The sequence below is a fragment of the Neocloeon triangulifer genome, unplaced genomic scaffold (assembly GCF_031216515.1).
Source record: "Neocloeon triangulifer isolate White Clay Creek 2 clone unplaced genomic scaffold, ASM3121651v1 ptg000012l, whole genome shotgun sequence".
Taxonomy (NCBI): domain Eukaryota; kingdom Metazoa; phylum Arthropoda; class Insecta; order Ephemeroptera; family Baetidae; genus Neocloeon; species Neocloeon triangulifer.
In genome coordinates, this window is record NW_026775554.1 from 6923967 (window position 1) to 6949555 (window position 25589).

The 25589-nt window shown below is 43.5% G+C and overlaps 1 protein-coding gene across 3 annotated transcripts in view; it reads right to left on the bottom strand.

The window, feature by feature from the left end:
* Positions 1–423: 423 nt before the first annotated feature.
* LOC132196810 (methylcytosine dioxygenase TET) overlaps positions 424–25589 on the bottom strand; it is a 59849-nt gene continuing 34683 nt past the window's right edge. The window contains exons 3-12 of one of the 3 annotated variants that reach the window (XR_009441796.1): positions 23989–24060; positions 15889–16023; positions 13686–13784; positions 4666–6277; positions 4432–4610; positions 3987–4340; positions 3703–3930; positions 3487–3641; positions 1428–3284; positions 424–1368 (exon numbers count right to left, since the gene is read on the bottom strand). Coding sequence is in view for 2 of the 3 variants with exons in the window: in XM_059619705.1 (XP_059475688.1) it covers positions 1523–3284; positions 3487–3641; positions 3703–3930; positions 3987–4340; positions 4432–4610; positions 4666–6277; positions 13686–13784; positions 15889–16023; positions 23989–24060 (4596 nt within the window). In the remaining variant the exon portion in view is untranslated. Of the gene's footprint in view, positions 3285–3486; positions 3642–3702; positions 3931–3986; positions 4341–4431; positions 4611–4665; positions 6278–13685; positions 13785–15888; positions 16024–23988; positions 24061–25589 lie in introns of all 3 variants that reach the window. The other 2 variants (XM_059619706.1, XM_059619705.1) reach the window with 2 other exon arrangements.

Below are 25589 nucleotides of genomic sequence, written 5' to 3' on the forward strand. Positions count from 1 at the left end.
CTAATCAATTATTAGAGCGAACTATGTACAAGAGTTTTTTCACCTATTTTAATTATATCGTAAGATTGATAATAATTACTCAGTTATAGGCGGAGAAAGGGTTCGTTTCTTTGTGAACTGGGGAATGGAATTGCAATAAATAAATTAGTAGGATAATACATATTATTATATGCAACGACAAAAGCTTTCGCCCTTGGTTCATTCACTCGTCATTTGGTACAATCTAGGCAGACGCACTCGCATATAAGTTAAAAACAAAATACACAGTTCCCTTCTCGTTCTCAGGAAGGTGCAACAAAACAAAACAGGAAACAATTAATTCGTCGAGAGCAGTTGAGCCTAATGGAAAAATTAGCGTTTATTTTGACGTTGGTTCAAAATTGCATAAGTCTTTTCAAGAGTTTTGTTATAATTGAGCGTCCGTTGTTAATTTTTTTTTTTTTTTTGTTAGTTTCCTCTCGTAAAATAGGTGGGGCTGAGATGCTCGATAACTTCCTTTTACAAAAGGAACATTATTATACTGAGATCAGAATTCAACAAATTTGATACCAGCAGACTAGTGCAAAAATAGTTAGTTACATATTATCAAAAAAAAAAAAAAAAAAAAAAAAATGCAGGAGTATGCAACCTCGAGTGTTGATAAAATTTCGTGATGAGAATTGATGAAATTAATTTAAAATGATTTTTTTCTTGTGCTGCTTGAATTTGAACTGAATTTCTCCTTTTGTAATAGGAAAAATTTGTGCAGTGGGGGAAATTTGAAAAAACAAATTGGTGGACGTGTACAACTTTTTTCAAAAGTATACACAGAGTATCCTTGTATAATGATAAGTAGAGCAGCTGTTTTGAATTTAGCCTCTGCTGATATGACATAATCGTGTGTTTGGGGGGATTTGGGGTCTGCAATCAATGTGAAACGAGATCATTCACAATGGACTTTGAGTCTACTGCAGGGTAGAGGTGCGATGATGATTTTAATCGACAGGTTTGGTAACCTGGGTCCACCGTCGTATTGATTAAATTGTTTACTTAAAAAGAAAACAATTATTGTAAAATTAAACTTTGCGTTCATCCAAACTCACTGCACGATTTACTAATAGAGAAAAATGCACATTTGCACCATCATGAGCTGCCATCGAAAGGGCGTTTTCTTAGTAGTTAGACAAAGTAAAAAAGTAGTGGCACCAAATTCTACGCAAGGGAAGCCGCCGTGTCTGTATTTTTGTGTCATTTTTAAAAATCGCTTTTGTATTAAAACGTATTGTACGCACTTTAGTTTTAAAAAAGATTTAAAAAAGAAGAAATTGCTCTTTGTATGTACGTTTTGTCATATGCTCGTATAAAATTACTCCTTTTCTTTGTCACGATCTGTTTGAAAAATAATTTCTTTAGAAATCAATATCTGCTTTTAGAAAGGCCACACTTACTGTCAAAAATAAGATGGCAGGAGAGTACGCATTTTTTTTCTCAATTCACGCTAACCAGGGGCCGGATTGAAGCTAGGGCCGGCGTTCGGCTCGTCTCATCCAACAGCACCGTTTTCCTGATATGGTCCTGTTACCACGCAGGGGTGCATTGGAAAGAGGGTGGTCACAGTGTTGGTGGTGCAGGTCGTCGCCCTTTCGTATTGCGACGAAAGAGACTTGGGCCTATCCAGCAACATCAGCTCTCCGGCGTTGAGGGCCCCTTCGGAATTTCCCCCTCCACTGCTGGGCCCTGGATTAGAGCCGCCGCTGGCCCCGTTCGGGGTGGTGATGCCCAACTTGCGCAGCCGCATTTTTTCCTCCCACTCGTCCCAGCCGTGTCTGGCCCGATTGAGGTTCCTGTGTTGGTAGAAGACCAGGGAAATCCTCGAAGGTCGCAGCCTGTTGGGCCGCCGCAGGGCCGTGGTGCTGTGCAGCTCCTGCTTGGCACACTCGAACAACACCGAGCCGTGGCCCAGGGCTATCGCCACCCCACCCATCTGCGAGTCCTTGAAGCACTCCTCGTTGTCACAGATTTCAGTGACCTTCCCAATTGGCTCTGACCTTGGCATGGGTGGCTCGGCGTGCATCGGAAAGAAGGGGTGGTGGGGCGGAGCGTAGAATGGGTAGCCCTGTTGGTACATGAAAGGCGCGGACCCCATGAGTTGTTGGGGGTGGCAGTAGTAGCTGGGCTCGTTCCAGCCAAGGTTGCACCCGGACATGAACGAGTTTCCGTAGCTGTAGTTGTTGAGGGCGGCAAAAGGGTTGGCAGTGCTGGGTCCTGCTCCGTAACCAGAGGGATAACTTTGGTTGTTGTGGGCCTCGGGCCACGCCGAGTGCCCTGGCTCGGACTTCCCAGGCCAATCATCTCCTGCGGCCGGCCAGCTGGAGGTGGATGATCCGCTTTTGGTCTCACTCGGAGGAAAGGGTTTCAAGAAGCCTTTGCAGTATGAGGGGCCGGTGGGGGTTGACTCGGTGGAGGCGGCTGAAGTATTGCTGTGCGTCCGAGACGGAGGTCTTGCTTTCGGCACCCTGAAGGGCGACGCTGGCGTTTGAGGTGTGCTCGGAGGGGACGAGTAGTCCCATGAGGTGCTAGGTGGTCTTTGACTCTGGGCCCTCTCTCCTTTGAGACAACTGTTGTCACTGGGTGGTGGGTTGTTTGGCGCGGCAAAAGTTGGGGTAGGAGGCGTCGAGGGTGGAGCGTAGGCGGATCTAGCCGCAGTGTCCTCCTCCAAAGGCGTAGGAGGATTTTTCTTTGGCGTGTTTTCATTCTGCCAAGAAATGCTTGGGCCAGGGGTTGTTGGGGTGGTAGGGGCGGACTGCGTTTGCTGGTAGACCTGTTGTTGCTGCTGCTGCTGCCAAGAGGGTGGAAAAACAAAGGGACTCGCACTGGCGGCCGACTGAGGAGTCGAAGGACAGGACGAAGGGTTGCTCGGGCTGTACTGGGCGGCGTAGCGCATCAGTCCGGTGGTGCTGTCGGCGTCCACCTTCATCTCGCTGAGGGGGTCGCCCCACCAGTTGGGATTCTTGCAGTCGCCGTTCCAACCACGGCTCCAGTAGGCGTCGTGGTAGCCCTCCTGCCCCCAGCCTTGGTACATGGACACCGGGCTGTCGAGCACAGTCGAGGACACCTGAGGATTTTGAAGTTGAGCGGCGTCCATGCTGTCCAACAGACCTACGTCAATGTGCACCCCTGAGCCTCTGGGACCCTCTTTGTGGAGCTTGCCAATCACCGCATCTGGCTCGTCCTCCTTCCTCTTTTTGCCGTGCCTTCTACATGGCTGCAACGGGACTGACCTCACTCGAACCTCACAGGTAAACCTGGAAATCAAATTTTGTTATATTTAAAAAGGAAATAATGCTAAATTTTAAAACTGATCTTGTATAATACCTTACAATAAAAAAAATTGATTTGTCTATATATTCTAGGATAATGTAAAATTGAACAAGAAATTGGAAAATTGATTATGCCATTTGTTTCAATTTTTAAATGTTTAAAATTTGTAGGTAAACCAAAACTTACTTGGTCAAATTCTCGATGGCACCAGATTTGACCTTTTCCTGTTGGGCTTCTTTGCTGCCAAACTCGTCAGTCTCATCCATCACATAAAGAGGCAAGACATGCAACTGCTCATCATCTGGCTTGCTCAAACTCCTGTGCCTATTTAAACTAACCACCTTCAAACAAAAGATAAAATTAATATTTTTTCTCTTTACTAAATTGATTTATCAAACTAACCACTGTGCAGCCGTTGTTCATGTTGTGCAGATCTCGATGACTGTGGGCACAGAAATCAAGGCAGGCAGTGACTCCAGAGAATGGACGACCAGGTTTAAAGCCCAGTCTGCACTCAGAGGCGTCTCTTTCAAATTGCGTTTGATTGGCAAAAGCTTCAGGTGCAATGGTTTTGTACAAAGGCGCAATCAAGGTGGACAAAACGTGCATCCTCTCTTCAATTTCTTGCTCCTGAGATGTGCAATTCGTTAATAAAATTTTCAGTTTTATAATTTGAAACAGTTTACCTCTGTTCTCACTGAGAGTCTGAATTTTCTCACAGTTTTTGAGCGCGCGTATTTGCAACCGTTGTAGTACATGCTCCACGAGCAGCCAAAGGAGAAAGAGGCACCACAAGTGTCAGGGTCAAGACCTTGGCAGGCACATGTTCTGGGCTCGTTTGTGGCACATCGTCTTGTGGTTGGAAGTCCAAAGCGATTGAGTTTTTCCACAAGAAGGTTGTACAGTCGGCCAGCCTCGTTCGAGGGGACGCCATCCCACGCCACTATGCAGATAACAATCCAAGCAGTTGGACACTTGTGGCCCTGCCTGTGCTTGACAACTGCTAAGACTTTTTCTTCTAGACTACTTCTCCTAATCACCTGCAAGGATAATATAAAAAATTAATGTTGTTACAAATTATTATTGTCAAATGAAAAATAAAAAAAATAAATTATTTCTTGAGGTACTTACCCACTTAGCTAGAGGACATCCTTGTTGAGTTTTGCCCTCTTTGCCAGTGTAGCAAACCTTCTCTATTCTTAACTCTTTGCCTTCGATGCCGATTCTTGTCTCCATATCTTTCCTCAAGTCTGCTAGGCTGGCTGCCGTTCCCAAATGAGTATAAAATGAACCAGGCTCTGGTGGACTTGCTGTAATAAAAGGTACTATTCAAAAAAACTATAAAAGATAAAATTTCTAGTTTACATTTGTCAGGCGGGAAGCAACTGCAGTCAGGAACCTCTGCCTTGATGTTGTTTTTTAGTCTCTCCATGTGTTCTTGGTATTCTTTGGACGAGATGCTGGTCTTATAATCTTCTGGAGGCGGCTGGGGCACTGGCGGAGGCGTTGGTGACCACCTCCTGTTCCTCTCGGCCGCCTTCTGCTGGTCCAGGTAAGCGGCAACGTCCATCCGCTCCTTTTTCACCTCCTTCTGCTCCTCGACAGGAATTTGTTCTTGGCTATTTTCGCTGAAGGCGTATGCGCTACTCTCCTGCTTAATTGTGACATTTTGATCTTTGCCGTAGAATTCTGAAAATTGCAATTGCGGTGCGGCAGCTTCAATCGGCTTCTCGGAGGTTTTTTCCGCCGGTGGCTTCTTGAAGTTGCGCTGCTCATCATCACTCCAACTCTGTTTCTGTCTGTTCGAGATGAAGTCCTTCACGTCGTTCGGCAGCTCCTGGCCGAAATGCTGCATGCGTGCTCCCTCTGCCCAATCCCAAAACTGACCACCCTCAGACAGTGAAGTCTGAGGGTGGCCTTGGACTAAAAAATTAGGCCCTGTTTCTGGAGGTGGTTGGCCGTTTTCCCGGCCGAAGTTTTCCATGCTGTACTGGTGGTGGTAGTGCTGCTGCTGGTTGAAGTAGTGCTTCTTCATTTTGCTCTCCTCTTCAGCACTGCCATTCTGATACATGGGCCTACTCTGCGTCCCTCCTCTGTCCGAAGGTGGAGGAGGGGTTCGTTCCGGCTGCTGGGACTCTCTGCTGGCCCAACTGCTGCTGTTCCTATTCTGCTCACTGCTAGGTGTCGAAGAAGTGCCGCCTCGGGACCAGTTGTTGTTGGTCTGCTGTTGTTGGCGAGGCTGCTGTTCCCCAGGTACCGAGTTGTTGGAGCCTGAGTATCCACTAGAGTTCTGTGAACTCAGCTGGGGAAGGTGAAGTGGATACCCAGGATGCTCGTTTGGGTGACCGGTCGGCGCGTTTTGGGTGGTGGCTGAGAAGGTGTTATTGTTGCCCGGACCATTGGCCTTGGTGGCCTGCTGGCCTTCTTCGTACACGCTGCCGGCGCTGCTGTTCCTGCCCGGAGGGGCAGGAGAAGCGCTGGGAGCTCCCTCTTGCTGGTAGGCGGAGCCGTTGACGTAGGGTCCGCTGCCAGCACTGCTTGGGGAGCCTTCCAGGTACTGGCCGTTGTTCAACTGCCGGCCGTTGATGCCGCCATTAACCGTGGGGTTGTTGGGCGACGGTTGGGGTGTGTGGGTTTGCTGGGGAAAACGGGCTGGGGAGCTGGGGGGCCGCGGCGCAAACTGCTGCTGTTGTTGCTGTTGCTGCTGCACTCCGTAGCCAGTTCTCTGATCCTGCGGGTATTCGAAGGGTGGTGCGTAGCCTCCAGGCTGGTAGCCCTGGTAGAGTCCGGGCTGCTGGAATTCCATGTGCGGCTGCATTTGAGGGGTGGGCTGGAAGTGCGGGGAGCCCCAACCAGGGGCACTTTCGGCCCCGGGCTGTTGCTGTGGCCACATTGGAGTGGGGAAGCGATCTCTGCCAGGAAGGAATCCTGGGTCGGCGGGAGGGTTGCCGTAAAAGGTTGGCATCACACCAGGCACCTGCAGAGCAAAAGAAAATTAGCAATTTATAAAAGGCTTTTTTCAATTTTATTTTTAACAATTTTCGAAAAAAATAAAAAAACGTGTTGGTCAGCCAAGTTTTCAAGGGAAATAATTTACATCAATTCTTATTTTTAAATAAGCGCTTTTAAAAATTTGGGATTTGTTCAAGTAAGGACAAAAGAAGCGGCAGAACTAATCTTTGTGGACATGTGCCGCTTTTCGCAGGATCAATTTGGCAGATGTGATTTCTCGAGAAGCAACGAGTTGTATAAAAGAGTAGAGATCATGTCTCGAAAGTCTCTATCTAAATCAATGAGCACGGATTTTGTGAGAAGACAGGGAGAGGCGCGTGGCTCTGCACCAGCAGCAGATACCATCTCAGAAAAAGTTAATGTGCGGCACCCATTCTTCTCCATTAATCTCCACCGGCGGCGGAGGCAAGTCAGCTGTGCGAGTGAAAAAGAAAGAAAGAGAAAAAGAGAAGCGCCGAATGTGCTTTTGGTTTTTTCTCTCGTCGCACTAAAGAGAGAGTAAAAGTAAGTGGTGCTAGTGGAGGCGCAAAGAGAGCACCAGCAAAACGATCATTCAAAGACTTCCTCAAGTTGGGACGAGTTGGGTGTGTAGCGTGTGGAATAAGGAAGGGGGATTCCCTCGAGTGACAGCAGCAGGGTTAGACGGCATGGCGTGTACCCAACTAAAGTGAAACGATCCCAGCGCAAAGGCAGGGGAGCCGGGGCGCATCCTCTTTGACTGCTTCTTTTAGTGGTGCTGCTCTGTAGTAGAAGCGCGAGGGTTATATGTGCTGGTGGTATATTCTCTGTGGGTATAAAACGGTGGGTGTAGCAGACACCAAGGGGGAAAAGAGCGCGCCGTCGAGCACCGCTTTATATACAGCACACATATTTACAGCAGCCAGCGGCGTGTGGTATGACGATGATGATGATGTTTTGCAACAAAAGCAGAGGAGGCAGCCGCCAACGTGAGGGTGTGAAAGTGAGAACGATTTGTTCTCTCTCTGTGGCACATTTACACATCCCTTGTGCTCTGTCATTTTACACACGCCAGCCAGCCAGACTGCGGGAGGGCGTGTGGATTTATTTATAAATATGTATGTACGTGTGTTTGGCGGCGTGGTGCTCTCTCTGTGGCGGGGCACTGACCCGACACACACTGCATGTAGGTGTACCGACTAAGCACGTGGTGCTCAATGTTATTGTTTGGGTTATTATCGCGCGCGCCGAGGGTGCATGACTGAACGAGAGCGGCGCGCGTTTTGCGGCTATTTATTAACCCGGAAGAGCTGGCAAATCGCTTGGGGTTAAATTGAGCCTGCACTTTTGCACGATTTATTTCAGGGAGAAAAATTATACCCACTTTAAAATTATAAAGAAATGTTTCTTTTTCCAGCATTTACATAAGTAGGTTTTTTTCAGTACAAGTTTAACGGATATTATCCGTCGGCTTATAATATGGATTTTTTTTTAAATATAAAATTATATTTAACAGCTAGCATTTTAAATTGAAGGTTACTTATTGTTTATCATTTAAATATTTCAAGCAAATAATTTGAAAAAATAGGAACTGTTATAAAAAAAACCTAATAAAAATTACGGGCAGGGCAATGAGCTACATAAAGAAGAAGACATAAAAAACATAAAAAGTACTAGAAATTATCAGATTTTGAAATATTTTTCCCCTCTGAATTATAATTAACCCAAAAACCTAAAGTTTAATTTCCATCCCTTTTCCAATTGACAGAGTGTGAAAAATCGCACAGGGCCCTCGAATCAAGTGGTTTTCAGCGAGGGACGGGGCGGTTCGCGTTCACACAGAGTGTGCTCCAGCGCCCGCACTCACACATAGCGAGCGCCCTAGGAAATCAATGCCCTCTCAACCTCAAGACAAGATGGACGCCCCTTACATGATGTTTCACTCACTGGCCCGGCAATATTTTCGCCTGCCACTATTTTTTGGCAAACATATAGGGGGAATTTTTTACGAGAACAAGCTGCTTTTATGTGCGTTTTGTTTGAAAAGATGCGGCATTTTATGTACACACTCTTTGTAATATCATATTTTTTTTTTGCAGACATCAAACTTCCATTATCGCGCTCGTAGAATGAATTTTCGCGCACGACACAAAACCTGGCCAGTGTGGAAAAACTTTGGCCATTAATATCTGCTCTCGACTCGCCAAGATGCGAGCAAAGGAAAGGAAAAAGTTCCTCTGAGGGAGATAAGGAAAAGGGCAAAAAAGGAAGAAGGAAAAACACGGCAAAGTTTTCTTATCAGCAGAAAAATGATTTTAATGCAAATATGACCGCGAGCATGACGAGAAAAGTTTGCGAGGAACTAATAGAACGGAAAATTTACACCAGGAAATTCCAAGAATTCGGCCCCGACCGGCGTGCGCGGAAAATATTATGGGAGCAAAAACGGCCGCTCGCAATTGCACCAGCAGCGGCAGCTAGGGCTGAATGCGAGTTGATAATGAATTCAAGATGGCGACTATTGTCATTTTCGCGAGTTGGCCTGGGTATATTCGATGGTGTACAGACTGCCGCTCCGAAAGGAGTGGTTGGTACATAGAGAGAGAGAGAATATATAGTATTAGCAGAGAGAGCAGGCGATGCAGAGGAGCTCCGGAGCAGCTAGCGGGGAAATGATAAAAGCAGCCACCAACCAACCAAGCGAGCAACACCAGTAATGAGCCGCTTGCTCGAGAAAGATGTTGCCAAAATTGCCCCCGAAAAGTGCGTGCTCAGACTCACAATAGTTAATTGCGGCACACAACGAACCGTCGCTTCGGCAAATTGATGAGAAAACACTTGAGCTCGCCGCCGGAAATTTATATTAAAGTAAAGAAACTTTGCCGCAGAGGGTGCACCGCAATTTGGCCAGAATTGGCAGAGTTGACTTCAAATCACTTAAATAAAAAGAATCATTGGTGAGATCGTCTGTTTCAAAACAACGAAAAATCTATTTTTGAATTAATTTCCTATCCGTTATTTCATTACAGAACTTCCTGCCTTACAAAAAAGAGATTTTTGGAGTATTTATGGATGTGCGAGGTGAGAAATTCTTGATGATTTTCCGCACCAAATTCGCGAGCAGGGGTTGGAAAATTAATTTTCGCTGCTCGTCCGCGGCCCTTTCTGCGTCTCTCGACAGACGAATGAGGGCTGCTGTGTGTTGAGCTTTGGCGTCCAATCGATATCTTTTAATTTGTTACGGCATAGAAATTTCCCATCAATTTCCTGGCAGCAGCACCGACTTGGTCGGCTGCTGCTGGGCTGCCAGCTTTTAATCAAGCTTTTTCAATTACTGCCGACACTGGCAGGCGCAAGCCAAGTGCTCTCCTCTTGTAATTGCTGAATTTTCTGCGCTTGTTTCCCTTGGCTTGGCACGCAAATTTTAAGAAAGTCGGAAAAAAATGAAGCGTCCAAACAGGGAGTACAGCATGTACCAAAAAACCGCTGCGAGTCGCGGCGGCGGCGGCAGCGGGCGGCTTCAAGTACATAAGGGAGGTTTTGGGGTGGTTTGAGCAAGGGGAGGAGGTTTTGTAATACCACCGAAAGGGGTGGGGGGCATTCCACCCTTAAACAGAGAGCGGCAGCATCTACAATCGATGTCTCTTGGCTGCTGCCGAAATGACGTCACCGAGGAGAAGCGGAGAATTTTCGCTGCCTGCAAATCCTATTAACCGCGGGAGAAAGTGTGCGAAAATCGGCCGAGGAATTATATTCCGAGGATGAATGAATGAATGGAAGAATGCGAAAAAAGAAGAAGGCGGAAGACAAGTGGCCTCTCCGCACCATTAGTGTACACCGCCACGTACCGAACAAGAAGAAGAGCGAGCAGAGCTCTCTCGCTCCGGCGGAGAGAAAGAGTTCTTTGAGGAAGAAGGCGATGAGATCTTTTACTGCTTTAGTAGCTGCTGCTCTCTCTCTCTCTCTCTCTCTCTTTCTTATGCTACACGTACTTTTTTATATAAATGTACGTACACACAAAGAGCAGCGAGAGGAGGAAGCGAGTAGGCGAAAGAGCGTCGTCTTCTTGACCTTTACAACTTGTTACAGGTGAAGGTTAGCGATTGGCTATAAACGGCCACACAAAACTGGACGATATTGTATTTGGAGGTCGGTAAAACGATCGTGCTACTATACAGGGTGGCGGAATTGTCGATCCATAGAGGGAACAAAACAAATGCGTGTGAACTTGACCCAAAAGCGTAGACATTGACAATGGGCTAAATAAAAAATGCATTACATTTGTATTTATCAAAGAATACGAAAATTGTATTTTTAATCTCGGACAAGGCTAATTTGTTTTAATATTTCACTGCTGCGGAATCTAATCAGCAAATGAAGCGATACAAATTAATTAAATTCGGGTAAGCGCCCAAAAGCAAAAAAATAGCCTTACTGAATACCGAGAGCGCGCTCGTAAACTTTTCCGCAAACTGCAGCGGTCTGGATGGCGAATTGGGTTCGTGGGCGCTCTGTGTGTGTATACGAAAGCAATATGCCCAACTCTGGGCTAACTGCCGGGCAATTTGGCAGCGTGTTTGGTTTGTCGGATGGGATTCGATCTCGGTCTGGCCGCCGTAATAATGTATGAAAAGCAAATTGTAAAACGGAGGGAGGGAAAGGTAAACAGAAAGTAGATTACGTGCGCGCCGAGGAGCCGAGGGGTGCGGCGGCGGGCGAGAGGGCGGGCGGGGGCACCTACATGCACCGCACATACATGTATGTACTCTTGTACACACACACACACACTCGCACAGCCTGAAGGCGGTCAATATTCTGGGCCTCGCGGTGAGAGAGGGCAGGACAGCCGAAAAGGAGCCCTAGCTAGAGCTGTCGCCGCGGAGATGGAAAATCTCAACGCGTTCGTCAACCGATTGCGTACGGTGCCTGTCCGGGGACGAGTTGAGCGGGCGAGACGGGCAATTTGCCGAGATTGGATTTTTGCGCCTAACGAGATGATGCAAAATGTAGTACGGGCTGCCAGCACTTCTTTCCCCACTGCTCAAAATATGCTTCTGAATTCTCAACCGAATCTCATCTTCCGCGGGGAAAGAAAATAGCACAAGTGCAAAAAATTCTGGAAAGAATTGCAAATAAGTTTGGTAAAGTGTGTCGGCTTTTCAAGCAAAACCTGAATTTTAAACCTAAGCAAATAAAAATTAAAAACTGTGTACGTGTTGGTTGCCAAATATTGTCTCTATCACAATATTATCCTTTTGAGTTTCCTCATTTAACACGATTTTTTCCCTCTACCCCCTGCAGTTTTAAATGCTGATTGCTTTGCTCAAAAACATTAAATTTTGGGAATTCTGCCTTTTTTAAGCAAAACATTATTTCCATTCCTCTCCATTTTTATCTTTGTGAACGCGTCTGATTAAAATTAATTAAATGAACCGGCAGCCTAGGCGGTGAAAACAGGAAAACATCATTAATGAAGGCAGCAAATAAAGGAGCACAATTAAAAAAAGAAGCGACTTGGGTTTGCTTGCTCCCGCTCCCGTGCGCTTTTTGGCATTATGGCGAGAGGAGTTGGTCGAAATTTAATTAAATTTGTACACACGCATTCATTCCGGAGCGGCGGCTCGTAAAAAACAGCCGCCAGTCTCGCTGCGCTCGGATATAATAAAACAGAAATTTAATATTAAAAAATATGTCAATAACTCGCTTAGAAATTTTTAATTAAAAAAGTTTTGCATCGGGGAGGCGGCGGGCGGGCGGCGGGCGAGTCTCATATTGAGCTCGCTCTCTCTCACACGTCCATCCGAACGTTCATAAAAAAGAGATAGTGCTGTCGATCGATATTCTAGCCATGTACAATACAGTCAAAAGTTTTTTCGCAGCAGCAGTGGCGGCGATGCATCTGCTGGCGTCATTAAAAGCACTGTTCCGCTCGGATATGGATTTCTCTTTCTCTCTGCGTCTGATTAGCACTGGCTCTGATTAAATGCGTGTACTTATTTCCTCCCCCGAGTTTCGGCCGGCTGCACGCTTTTGTCGTCACAATAAATACAAAACCGGGCTGCTTTTGTCGTATCAAATAAATTGGCGACAAAGGCGACGAATAAATAATATTTCTTGCCGCCGCTTTTTGTCCGTGCAAATCAGCATAATAGGAAAGGGTGCCGAGCGAGCCATAGCGAGAGCGAGCGGGCGCGGGGTGTGTTTCATCGATTGCCGCTGCCGCTGGCTGCATCACACTGGTCCAGACATCTGCCACTCTCTGCAGACGGACCGGTTCTGCTCTTTCTCGCTATGCGACCTTATTACATTATACTATTACACACACACAGACAATTATTATTAAAATGCATGCAAAGCCGCCGGCTGCCTTTATTTTAAATATGAGCTGGAAAAAGGAAGCTGCGAGCCGGCTGCCACGTGTGTCACACATTAAACACACGGGTGCAAAAAAGCACTCACAGGAAAAGAGAGACCGTCGCGTTTTAATGTCGCTCTAAAGCATCACTTTTGTAGCTGGTGCTGAGCGGAACTTGTTCGAGTCTTGTGTTTCATAAAAAAACTCCACGATAAAAATAGAAAAAGTAAAGAGCAGATGAGTTGTGAATGTACTTTTTTTCTTTGGAGCAGAATAAAAGTTTTTGAAAATTCATAATGTAGTGTAGAATTCTATAAACTAAAAATTGAAATGAAAAAAATTCAATAAATAATTACATAAATAATATTAAAAAGCATTAATTTGGAAATCATTTATATAAATGTTATCCATATTTAAAGAATTTTTTTTAGTCTGTGAAGCAATTTCCGATCGTCTGCAGCTTTGCGCAAATATTATGGCATGCATAGTTGTATGTCATTAAGTGTTTAGGGGAATTGTCACATAGGGTGGTTTCTCATCCCCCAGCGTGCTTGCTGTACGCCATCAATTAAACAATCAAGGCACCTGCCCAACGACAACTGAACGTGGGGAAACGTTCTCTCGCGGCGTGAAAAGGGCGTGCATGTACAAATAATTGTATTCATCGTCCTCATCAGTAGTCACGAAAACACAAAACGAGAGAGGGCGCAAAATATAATAGTGCACCTCGCAGGGGGAGCCGTTTGGTACAGACCGATATTTGAAGAGGGAAATCTCGAATGCTGCGCTGCAGAGGGGTCAAGAGAAAATGGCACGCGCTCGCCTTCACCCCTTTGACGCGCTCCCTTCGTCCTTGACAGGTGCGGAAATGCACAAGCATGTGTGATAATTTGTGTCTGTAACACTTGGATGGAGTCGGCAGGCAGTTCATATCTCTCTGCGCTGACAACACAAGCTATAGGGTGGGATAGAATTTTGCGGTGAGCCTACCCCAACGCCTAGGCTGACCAACAAGTTGGTATCGCGCTGATCCAAGGGTCAAGCAAACCAAGTAACTCACCATTGGTGGTGCCGTCTGGCCTGGTGGTGCCCCGGAGCCTGCGGTGGGTCCGACACTTGGGCGAGAGCGACTGTCCATCTTGTTTGAAGTTTCTCCTCCCTGAAAACAGAGCGAAATTGTAAAGGTCAAATTTTTCAAAATTTTCACTTTTACTTCAAACATATTGGATAAAATCTCTCAGATTTGTAGGTTTATCATAAATGATGTCAGATATCACATTGATTCGACTACAAAATTTAAATTATTGAAATAATTACTTGTTAAATTAATATTATTTTTTTTACTTAATCAATTGTCCAGATCGGAAACATTTCTTTTTAAAGAAAATAAAAAATTGAGAATTAGTTAGATTTTTTTTAAATAGATTCAAAAGCAGCTTTTTCTTCTGATGGAAACACTGCCGCGAGCAAGTTTTCTTGCACGCTTGGTCGCATCGGGACAACACAAATCGCTTTTGCGAAGCTTACAACATATGCAACCACCCTGCATACAAGTCGTGCCAGTTGCCTACATCCATGCAAGAGCAGCTGCCGGCGAAAAAGGAAGTGAGAAAGAAAGTCGGCGACGGCAAACCGCAAAGCACTGGAAAAGGGCCAGACCACGTGCTTTGCTACAATACCACGTGCCCTTCAAAGAAGAAAGAATTGAAAGGTGTCTTGAGAAAAGTGCATCTCATAATGGGGGAGGCACGCGAGTTGACAAGGGGTCCCACTGACCCTTCTTCCTGTCGTCATCCCCCCAGTCAGTCATTCAGACCGACAGAGTTTCACCTCTCATTGTGGTTTAAAAGTGGGTGGATTAGCGTAGCGAGGGTGTTGCTGTGAATGAAGAAGCAAAACAGCAACAACTGAATGGAGCGAGCGAGGGAGCACCACCCTCCGAGGGGTTGCGACAACAACAACTTGATGATCACTTTGCATTTACAGTTATTTTCAGCAGATATAACCCTAATATCGACACGCAGACAGGCAGGGGGACTGTTTTGTCTGCACAGAGAGGGAACTCCCCACGTTGCACCTAAAAACGGGGTCAAACGCCAGAAAAAGACAGGGGTGCTCCTGCTGCTTGGGGGAGCCGCTTCGGTATATATGAATGAACCGATGTGTCGTTTAATGACTGCCGCCTCAAGATTCCATTACACACGGCCCTGGAACGTCATGTCACAGTCCCCACGGCGACAACAGGTTTCAAAAAAGCGCCTAACCCTCCGAAGTGCGAGGGAGGAGTCGCCCCCTCGCGTAAATCGTTCCTTTTTTTCTGCCACTGAGCTTTTGAATAAATTTTCCCTCTGACGTCAGCCGGGCCAATTTGGTACGTTGACGAAGCAGGAATTATTAATTTTTATACTTGTGTGCCCGTCCGGCCGTAATAATATTTTTGAGTTTCAGCAAAGTGGTGCATGCGGCTGGCGAAATATATGAATGTACAAATGCCGGCTCGAGCCGAGGAAACGAGATTTTAAATATTAAATTTTAATCTTGCGCCAGCATCACGGCGAATTTTATTCAGGACTTGCTTTCGGGGCGCCAAACCAACTAGCTGCAATTCGTCATGCAAACCGTTTCCAATTTAATTTGGCTGCATGTGCAAATCTCTGCAACAAACGTACACACTCAACCGTCGGAAGAGCGGGCAATTTATGCGGTGGAAAAAAGCAGAGCTGAGGATCGTCTTCACTCCTTCCTCCCTTCCGAGAATGCCAATCATGCGCCAAAGGCCATATTTGAATTTAATCTATTTTCGCCGCTGGCAGCAGCCCTCTTTTTCCCGCCGCCGCCGCCGCTATGCAAAGTGCTGGCAATAGAGAACTTTGATCAAGCAAACGCCTGCGGGAATTTAAGACTTTTACGACCCGGGAGCATATTGGATTTCAGTATAGGGCATGGCCCGAGAGCCGCAGCATATTGCATTGTTTCGCACACAAAGTGCGCCTGATTAAAAAGTTTAAATTACGACCGGCGGTGTTATTTGCTGCCAACTTTACGTGAGTCATGAAAGTGTCGAGCGTTTCATTTTGATTTAAAATTAGATGGTGACCCTCACAAAATTAGAAACAATTAAACTTAAAATAAAATTTTGATATTATTGTTTTCTTTCTGAAATTACTGTAAAAACAATCTGGATTTTTTTTCTTTTCCATCAAGAGGAATTTTGATTAAAATATGGTGGGTATTAAAATTTGATAAAAAAAATTTGAACTTACAGTAGCTGCAGAATTGATTCCGGCCATCATGTTGTCATGTGCTGCATTGGCTGAATTTGAACTGGAAGATTGTTGCTGTTGCTGCTGCTGATTGTTGCTAGAAGATCCTCCTCTTCCACCTCTGTTGCGATAACCCTGTTGCCAACAGAAAACACGGCAAATTATTCAGCGGTCGAAAGAACTGTGGTGGGTAGGCGGCGATTTCGCATCGCAATGCATTGTTCTCATTGTATGCGCCCCAAATCGATAATAATGGAGCGATTCGGGTGGAAATTCGCCCATTCTCTGTGCGCGCATTGAAACCCGAGAGCCATTTTCTCCGTGCCCAAACACGCGAATATAATTATTTATATGAAACGGACAACAATGATGAGTGCAGACAGGCGCGAGGAGAAATAAATTCGGGCCCGACGGAACAATATATTTAATAAATAATAAAACATGCACTCTGGGGTCAAAGATAGGCTGCACGGTCAACAAATGCGGCAACGATAAGACAAAGAAAAAGCCAGCGGCGTGGTGATAATGCGTTTCTCTTATCTTGCGACTCGTCGCCGCGTTCTCCGTCGGGCCCTAACGCAATTTCCTGCTTTTCCTCGAGCCAAGCGGCGAAGGTCATATTTCATCCCCGAAAAAAAAAACGAGAAAAATCCCAAGCGGTTTCACACTTGCCTTAATCTTTTCGCCATAAAAATCATTTCTTGGTATGAAAATTTCAGATTTTTTCTGTACTGAGGAGTTTTTTATTTTTATTATTTCCAAAATTAGAAAAGATTTGATAGTCACGTATTAGTTTATAAAAAAAATTATAAAGAGGTGCAGTTTTAAATTTTCTCTTGCGTTTATAAATTATTAATACGCCTTAACCTTGAAAAATGGCAAAAGTTGACAGATCAAAAATTTAGCCGCTTATTAAAATCTCCTTCAGCCTTAAAGTTAATACTCGGCAAACGAATTTCGCGCTCAATTTCAACGTAGCTCGCTGCTCTGCCGCGCGCAACTCCACGCGAAGACCATTTATAATTTTAATTAAGAATTAAATTAGCTAGCTTGTTGGAACATAAAATAAGTCATAAACGAAAGAGAGAGAGCGAGTGTCTGGCAGAGTAAATTAAAGCAGCCGCCGCACACTCTTATGGGGCGGAACGGCACTGCGGGGCTATTCCTGTATAGCAAACAACTTCACCTAGAGCAAAGAAAAAAGAAGTGCGACAAGGGAAAAAATCATGCGTCTGTCTGGCAGGTCGCCCAAGGGCCTTCACTTCTCCCTTGAGGGCCCATCTTTTACCTCGGTAATTGTGCATCAAAATAACTAAATGGAATATAAATAGTGGGCCAATTGAACACCAAAGTTCAAGCAATTCTATGGTAATTGTTTGATTTTAAATTAAATTAAATTTTTTTATGAAAAAAAAACTGGAAGCCAATAATTTTTTAGGAGTTAAAATATTGGCAATTATTAATATTAAATAGTGTAAGTAAGAGTTAAATTATTTCTAAAATAAAATAACAAAAACTCTAATGTTTCATTCACGGAAAACTTTAATGCGCTTTAATGATATTTTAAAATTAAAATTCATAAATATTTGTTCTCTAATTTCTTCTTTTTTTATCCAAAAGTTGAGACGAAAGATTTTTTCATAGCACCTTGACTAGGATTGATACCGCTCATATTTCAATTCACACAGAAATCTTTGCCTGCAACGAACAGCTCTAGGAGCAATTTTTATGCGGCCGCACACACGCCACAAGCCTATTTTACGATGCCATTTCTCCGCGTCAGACCAACTTCAGACGACCATTTATTCAACAAAGCGTTTGATTAATAATCAAGTCAACCTCGTTGCGCCGCAAGAAAGTCTCTATACTGCTTAATTGGAGCGTAATTCCGCGGGCTTGATTGGAATTCCTGTTTTTTTTCCAGGGACTAAGGTTTCTGCTTTTGAGCTTGCAATTGGAAACAAATAACGGCCGGGCAGGCGGATTAACTTACTAAGAGCTGTATTGGAATTCAATTTGTGAGCGGCGAATGAGCTTTTCCAATAATTCTCGGGATGCGCCCGTTGGCCCGCCATCGCCTCCAAATTGACTTTGTAATTAATTCCGCACGGCTCGGCCACAATATAAGTGAGAGAGAGAACGCGCTGCCAATTTCATTACTCGCGCAAGAACAAACGCCGAATTTTACGGAGAGGGGCGGCGCCCGCCGCACGCGAGATTGGGCCCCGAAATTGATGACTATTTAATTTTAATTCGGGCAATTTGCATGCAAATTGGCAAAAAGCGTAAATTTTTACGATTCGCACGCATGCACGCCATTACAACGCGCCATTGTTCGTCGCGCGCCATCAGCCGGCGTAAAAAATAGATAAATGTGTATAAAACGGAGCGGTTATGCGCGGAATTTTTATATTAAAATATTATACCAGCTCTTTCTTTTTTGCATGTGCACACTATATATCTTGAGTGCGATAAAATTTTATGTACGTAAACGGTTCGCTCTTTTTCCTCTCGCGGTGTGAGTGTGTATGAAATATTTGCGCATTGTAATAAAAATGCGCGAGAGAAAGAGCGTAAAAATAGAGTGACATTAAAAATTATGAGTTTGCCTTTCTGAGAGCGAATGGGAGAGACAAATAACGCGGCTTTTGGGATATAGAGCACTTCAGCGATTACAGAGTGATGTGCCAAGATTATGGTTTATTAGGCCTAGGAATTTGATGGAAGTCTGAGAGTTTTATTAAGCAGAGCATTCGGAAAAACTTCAAGAAGCATGCCAAAAAAATATTTCGGATTTTTTTTTTAACTTTAACTATAATTATACATATTTGAATTCTTCAAAAGGTAATGATTTACGTAAAGTATACTATCAATCAATTTATAATAAAAATAACTCGGGCCCTAATTATTATTTTAATAATTTGCATATTCTACTTTTTATAAATAACATTTTGTAGAGAAAAAAATAATTAAAAATCTAAAATTCAAACCTATAAATAAAATTCATGGTGATTTGAAATTTAAGTTGATTTTCCTCGATGGGTTTCTGTGAGTTGATTATTGTTTAAGAAAAACAATGTCCTGCTCTATACATGTTTTGGCTGCGAGCTGCAGCCATAATTCATTAGCTGTGAAATCATTTTGACAAGAAATAGTTTAAGAAGATAATCATTTTTTTTTAAATTAATATTTTCTTTCAAAGTAACCATTTTCCGTGAAAAATTATTCAAAGTTATATTTTTTTACAAAACAATTTTTAACACAAAATTTGACATAGAATTAAATTGTTATTATCCATTTTCGTATCCATTCGTCGCCACTGCTGTCTGCATATTTATTCAGAAAAATCAATCGAAAAAGAATTTAGTCTTCTCTCGACCACCGCCTAGAAAGGTACGCTCAAAACACATGTTTCATTTGACCAAAATTATTATAAAATTTAATTTTTGTAAAAAAAAAAATCTCAAAATTTTGTCTTAAAAATTGTTTGAAATAATTTTTCACGGAAAATGATTGCTTTGAAAGATGATTTAAAAAAAGATTGATTTTTGAACTAATTCTGGTCAAAATGATTTCACAGCTCATGAATTATGGCTGCAGCCACCAGCCGAAACATGTAGAGCAAGATATTGTTTTTCTTAAACAATAAACAACTCAAAAAACCCATTGAGGAAAAGCCGATTTTAAATTCCAATGACCATTAATCAACCCTCGATTGTGAAATTCTACTAGAAAACTAAATGAAATTGTCCAACAAGCTAAATTATCGAACTTTTTCGCTCCAGCTTAAAACAAGAATTGTCGCTCTTTAAATCCGACAACCCTTTTTCTGGACCCATGTCTTTAAATCCAGTCTGTCCAGCATGTGATTCCGCTTTCATCCTTTCTTTATAATTGAATTCAATGCGTGTTATTAAAGTGTCTGGCGCGCGCTGGCCACTCGCCCATTCACGGTGGGGATGCTGCGGTCCAGCGCGTGTCTTCTTCAGTCTTTCTTTCTCTCCAGTCTTCGCGACCTGCACCCCTCGTCCACCTGCAACCAAAGTGGTCCAGACGAGATCCAGTCTGGAGCGGGTCAGGTGCGAAGAGTCAAACTGGTTTGAATCAAATAAAGAAAATTTGAATGCGTATTTTCATCTTGAAGGCCGCATGATGATTTTGAAGGACGCCTTTTGTTGCCAGCTTAGTCTGCTCATCAATTATTCTGCCCGGCAGCAGCCATTATTATTATTATTTATGAATGCAAAAAGCAGGCAAAAATCCCCGCGCACCGAATCATTACGGCCTCATAAATCATCCGCTTTCAGCGCCATTAGCATTCAGGATAAATGCAAATTTCGAGTTTCGTTCAGTCAGACAAGTAAAAAATTAAATTTGACTTTACTGAGTCAAACGAAAATTAGGAATTTTTATTTAATAAATTTTTTAATATCGGAAAATTTTGAAGGCACCCGCGGAAATATTCGATAAATCCCGAGCATTTTATTGACAGAATTTGGTCCTCGTACATCAAGATTAGGCAATTAGGGGAGAAAATCAATAAATTCCCTGTCTGCGATTTATGTTATGTACTTTCAGGGGTAGATCGAGGTGGAGTATGTAGTGCAGGGGAGTAATCTTTCTGCGCAGCACTCTCCAAAGTTCGGGATTAAAAATAATTTATTCCCAGGCCGTCGATGCAAATTATTCGGTGCAATGACTGAATTTGGAATTCAGGGACAATTCAGAGTTTACATTCCAAAGTACAAACGAGAATGCACGGAATTCGAAATAAAAATTGCATGACTTGCAATTGGCCTTATTAAAAGTACTCACCGAACGAGACCGAAAACAGCTTCCTGTGTTTACAAAACGCGAGCTGGGAATGCCTCTGGTTCGCTTCGAGTTCCTCCCACGCGGCGTTGCTGCGTAAAAATATACTCGGGCCAACAACAATGCCGCCTCTGTTGTGACGATGATGAAGATCCGACCTTGAGGCAGGTAAACGAAGAAGAAGACGAATGAGAGGAGAGCAGATCAACTGTGAACCGCTCGCTCGAGGTCGAACCAACAACAAAATTTTCGTCGCTGCTATACAGAGATAATCACTCTGGCGGCCGCGTCGGAAATGTTTGGTCGAATAAATATTATATTTTTTTCCTATCCACGCACAAACACACGCAGTCTATTTTGGGTGTGAATGGCCTGGCGGGCGAGCCGGCAAAACTCAGCTGCCTTGCTTTTCCTCTTCCAACTCAAAGACACGCGTCAGGGTAAAAGTCTTACTTGCTGCGTGACGACAGCCGGCTGGCAGGGCCAAGTGGTCTGCGAATCCGTCCGGCGGAGACAGAAGAATGTGTGTGTGTGAGGCTGGTGCGGAGAACACGGGACCGACAGACCGACCGACCGACAGCGCAAACAGGCAATGTTGTAAAAGCAGCGGCACCAACCAAGGCAGGCAGCGTAGAAGCGGCGGCGTTGGTGGAGAAGAGCAGGCAGGACCCCCAGACTGTGCCTTCGTATATAAAACGCTCGCTCGCCCTCCGCCACTCGCGGCTACCCCAATCCCAACTACCCCCAAAACACATTAAAAACCATAAAAAAGAACGTAAAAAATATACGAATTTATACAACCCCCAAGAGATGTTTTTTATATAAAAAAAGCTAGAAAAAAATTACAAAAAATTTAATTCTAATTTTAATGTTTAAATTTTTTTAAACGTTTATTCTGCAATTTTTCCAAAATTTTAGTAATTTTTTGTGTCTTTTAGGGCGCGAATCGGAGTCTGATGCTGTTTGCCGAAGGAGGGGCCTACCCAACAGACAGGATCAATACCACGCGTTTTACCATAGGGGTTTCTTTCTCCATGTCCGACCCCGCGCGTTCTCCATCTGAGACGGCGCGCCAGCTCACTCAGTACCCCCTACTTTGGTACCCCCTGAAAGTGATGTGTGTGTATGTGCGGTGGTGTGCATGCAACGCCACAGCCGGCGGAGTTTTCCAGCAGCCGAAGCCCTTTAGCCTATTTGCGTTTATTCCGCCCAGGGTAAATTAATTAATGATACACTGAAGGGCTTAACAGGCACCGAATTGCGTTTGGCGGGTCAATGCTCTCGATCCAATTAGTCCGTCGAATCAAAGATTGAAAAACGATTTCATTCTAATTATTTTCCCTCACTGAAATATTCAACCAAAATTGTTATTATATTCCTATAACTCTAATTTTAATTTTCTTTTTCAATTTCCTGAATCTCAGGAACCGATTAAACGTGAGCCCCAAACCCTTTTCTTAAGCAAACACAATCATCGGATGAGATTTATCAATTTTAGCAAAGCAAACATCAGAGCGAAGGGAGAGGAATAAATAATACAGAATTTGAATTTCATTCCTTGCGGGTGCGTATGGCAGAAATTTTTGGCGAATGTTAGTTAGAAAATAAATTGCCCGGCGCCCAGAGCGGCATATAATGTTTGGAGCAGCTGCGATTGCAATTAAGTTGGCTCAGCAGAGTAATTTATTACGGCGAGCGGCAATTAGAAATCTTCATTGATTTTGTGCTGTGTGCCGTCGCCGCTCGAAAGGTCGAGTAAAGGTTAAAATCGCCGCTGAGAAGCAGCCCAGCCAGACGTACGCGTCCTCCTAATACAGCGCACTAACACTAATTATTTGCTCAGGGAATAGTGCTTGATGATGGAGAGCTCAACTCGAGCACGAAATTAGATTTATTGACTAAGGACATCCAATCTGCATGCATCACGTGAGCAAAGTTCTTGTTTGATAATCAAGACTAATTGAACACACAAATCAGCAGTCTGGTGCGCTCTGCATGTTTGAACTGGCGCTTGATTTGTGATTCTTGGCAAAATGCAAACTTGCACTAAATCACGGGAAAATATAAGAATTTTTAATTTCGTGTTTTAATCAGTTTTAATTTTGATTGAAGAAAAATTTTGTATCTTTCATTAGAACAAAAATTATTTAATCGTGCTAAATATTTAAACTAATTTCCTCACATTAACCTGAGAAAAAAAATTGTTTAAAAATGCAACTATAAAAAAATATTGATTTAAATTTTTTTTTTTGTAAATTGTGAATTTTGTTTTATCATCAACCAAGCTCTAAGACACAAATTCAAGAAAACGTTGTTTGTTAAATTAAACGGCATTTCCACAACAATAGCACGCACACCGTAAAGGGCCGCTGACGATGCTGCTCCGTGTTTGAGAAAAATGCGTTTTGCTGCTGCTGGTCCGCCATAGTCCATGCCGTTTCCATGGTGACCACGAAGAGCTTACAAAGAGATGATAGCTCTTGCAAACCTCCAGAATTAAGTGCACGACACGAACACGACCGTGATACGCAATTTAAATGAAACTCTGCTTTGCGTGTAAGACACTAATTGGCTCGCCAATCATTGTTCAGATATCTTTTTGATAATTACCAGGCAAATTGCTGGGGCTGAATAAAAGTGTGTGAATAATGTTGTTAGGCTCGTTGTAAGCAGAAAGAAGTTCACATCGATTTGAAATTCATAATAATTTATTTTTTTTTCGGTCCCTAAATTGTGTTTTAAGTATTCAAATTCTTTTTAATTATTTTAAATCATTTTTTTTACTTAAAACAATATAAAATATTTCATAAAAGCAGTTTGAAATGTTGATTAAAAAAAAGCGCTTCATTATAGAATCCAATTAGAATTTTTTAATTTTAAAGTTGTCAAGTCCAACCTGGCTGCTGGATATTAAACGAGAATTAAATTACCGCGAGGTAAATAAGATATCTCATTTCCAATTAGAGTACATGGCAGCTGCACCACTAGGTTGACACCCAGCTCTCGTCGTCCGCCGCGGTGCTGACAACGTAATTGAATGTGCGCGGCCTGTGTGACATTTGTGCGAAAACGCCACACGTACAATGTTCAACAAACGTCAAATTTAATATGGCTGGCGCGAGAATCGATTTGTCACAAGGACAAAAGTGAGCACTGCTTTGAAATGAATCCCAAAAAATTTAATGATTGAATCAATTTGGTTTAAAGAACGACGGAAAAAAATTATTTTTGTGACAGGGCACGGGAAATGGCTTTCTAGAAAAGGAGATATAAGGAATTTGTACTTACAGCACCACGACCACGTCCGCCCTTGCCGCGTTTGCTCTCGCTTCTGGATTTGGTGAAACCACCAAAGAGCCCCTGGAACATAAAATTTATACATTAGATATAAAAAAAATATCAAAAACAGAATTTAAAATATTTGCTCAATTTTATAAAATAATGAGTTATGTTTTTCAATTATAATTTATATTTTTTAATTTATTTTTTAAATCTCTTGTATTTGAACGTGCAATTTGATCAATTCGCAATTCCACCTCGCACAATCGTCATCTGAATGCACAGTTTAATTTCGCTCTGACAATGGACCGCAAATGAAAGTCCAGCGGACTAGCTCTGTTGGTTAGTTGTACATTATTTGTACTATGGCAACAAGAGCACAAATTTATATGAGTTTCGAGCCCTGCTGCAGTCGGTCATCCCTGCCGCTGATTGAATAGTGGTCATTATTTATGCATATCCCATTAGGGCATTTCTCGTCATCGCTGCCAGCCAGTATTTGGCTGCGCGTCCGGACGCGCGGCTTCATTTTTCGCGCCACGGATGTAAACCGTAATTAATGGCGATTCTGATGGGAGCGATGGGCAATCAACAATTTCCACACGCAGATCTGGGCGCAATTTATTCCGATGAATGATCGGCCTACGCTGTCAAATAATTGTAGATAAATAGCTACGGTGCTTGTAATTGAAAATTAATGTTTCGTATGAATCGAACAAATTTTCATTACTGCTGGCAATGTTCCCTGTGTGATGGGCTTTTATTCCATCGCAAAATAAAATGCTTTACTAGTTAGTAATTCAAAAAAATATTAAAAAAAATGAAGGCATAAAATTACCAGAGCTTTATCCTGATTTTTCCAATTAAAAGCACAATCAAAACGTAGTTATTGAGACACAAATTTGATTTATTGAGTTCGTGACTGGACAATATGTGTGGCAACGACAGCTAGACGTTTTTTTCTCTCTAAATGAAATAGTGCGTCCAGGACGTGAGACACGATAAGCGCATTTCCGTCGTTGATACCCAAAAAAAGTGGTGCGTGTGTCTCCTGGCGCAGGTATATATAAACGATAAAAGTCGCGGATACAAAACATAAAAGCCGGCGTTTGCTGGAAATGTCACGAAACGTCCGCTGCCATCCGAGAGTGCGGCGGTGTCGGGCGGGTAGCAGCACCATCAGGGGCAACGGCGCACACGGCCCTGCGTTTTGCTGCCTTCTGGTAACCGCAGTCGGCACTAAACTCGAATGGCGCCTTCCCGCCGGCACGACCCGAGCAAATGAAAGAGAGAGGGGTTCGGCCGGCATTGTTTGTGCGCAGCAATTTTGACTAATTGTCGAGGTCTCTCTCGGTGCTTGTGAAGAGAGGCAATCAGCCGAAATGCGCCACTTACAATTCGGACAAAAACGACGTCTGCTATTATGTTTTTTGTTTTTTCCGCCACAATCAACCTGCTGTTTAAGCATTTTGATAGGACATGCGAGCAGTTTAGAGTTGATTAAAAAAAAGTAGAGGAAATTGAAAAGTGTATGTATAATCTTACTTTTTATTTAAAGAGTAATAAAAATGGCCGCATATAGTTAGCTGAAAAGCAGCGCCGAAACCAGA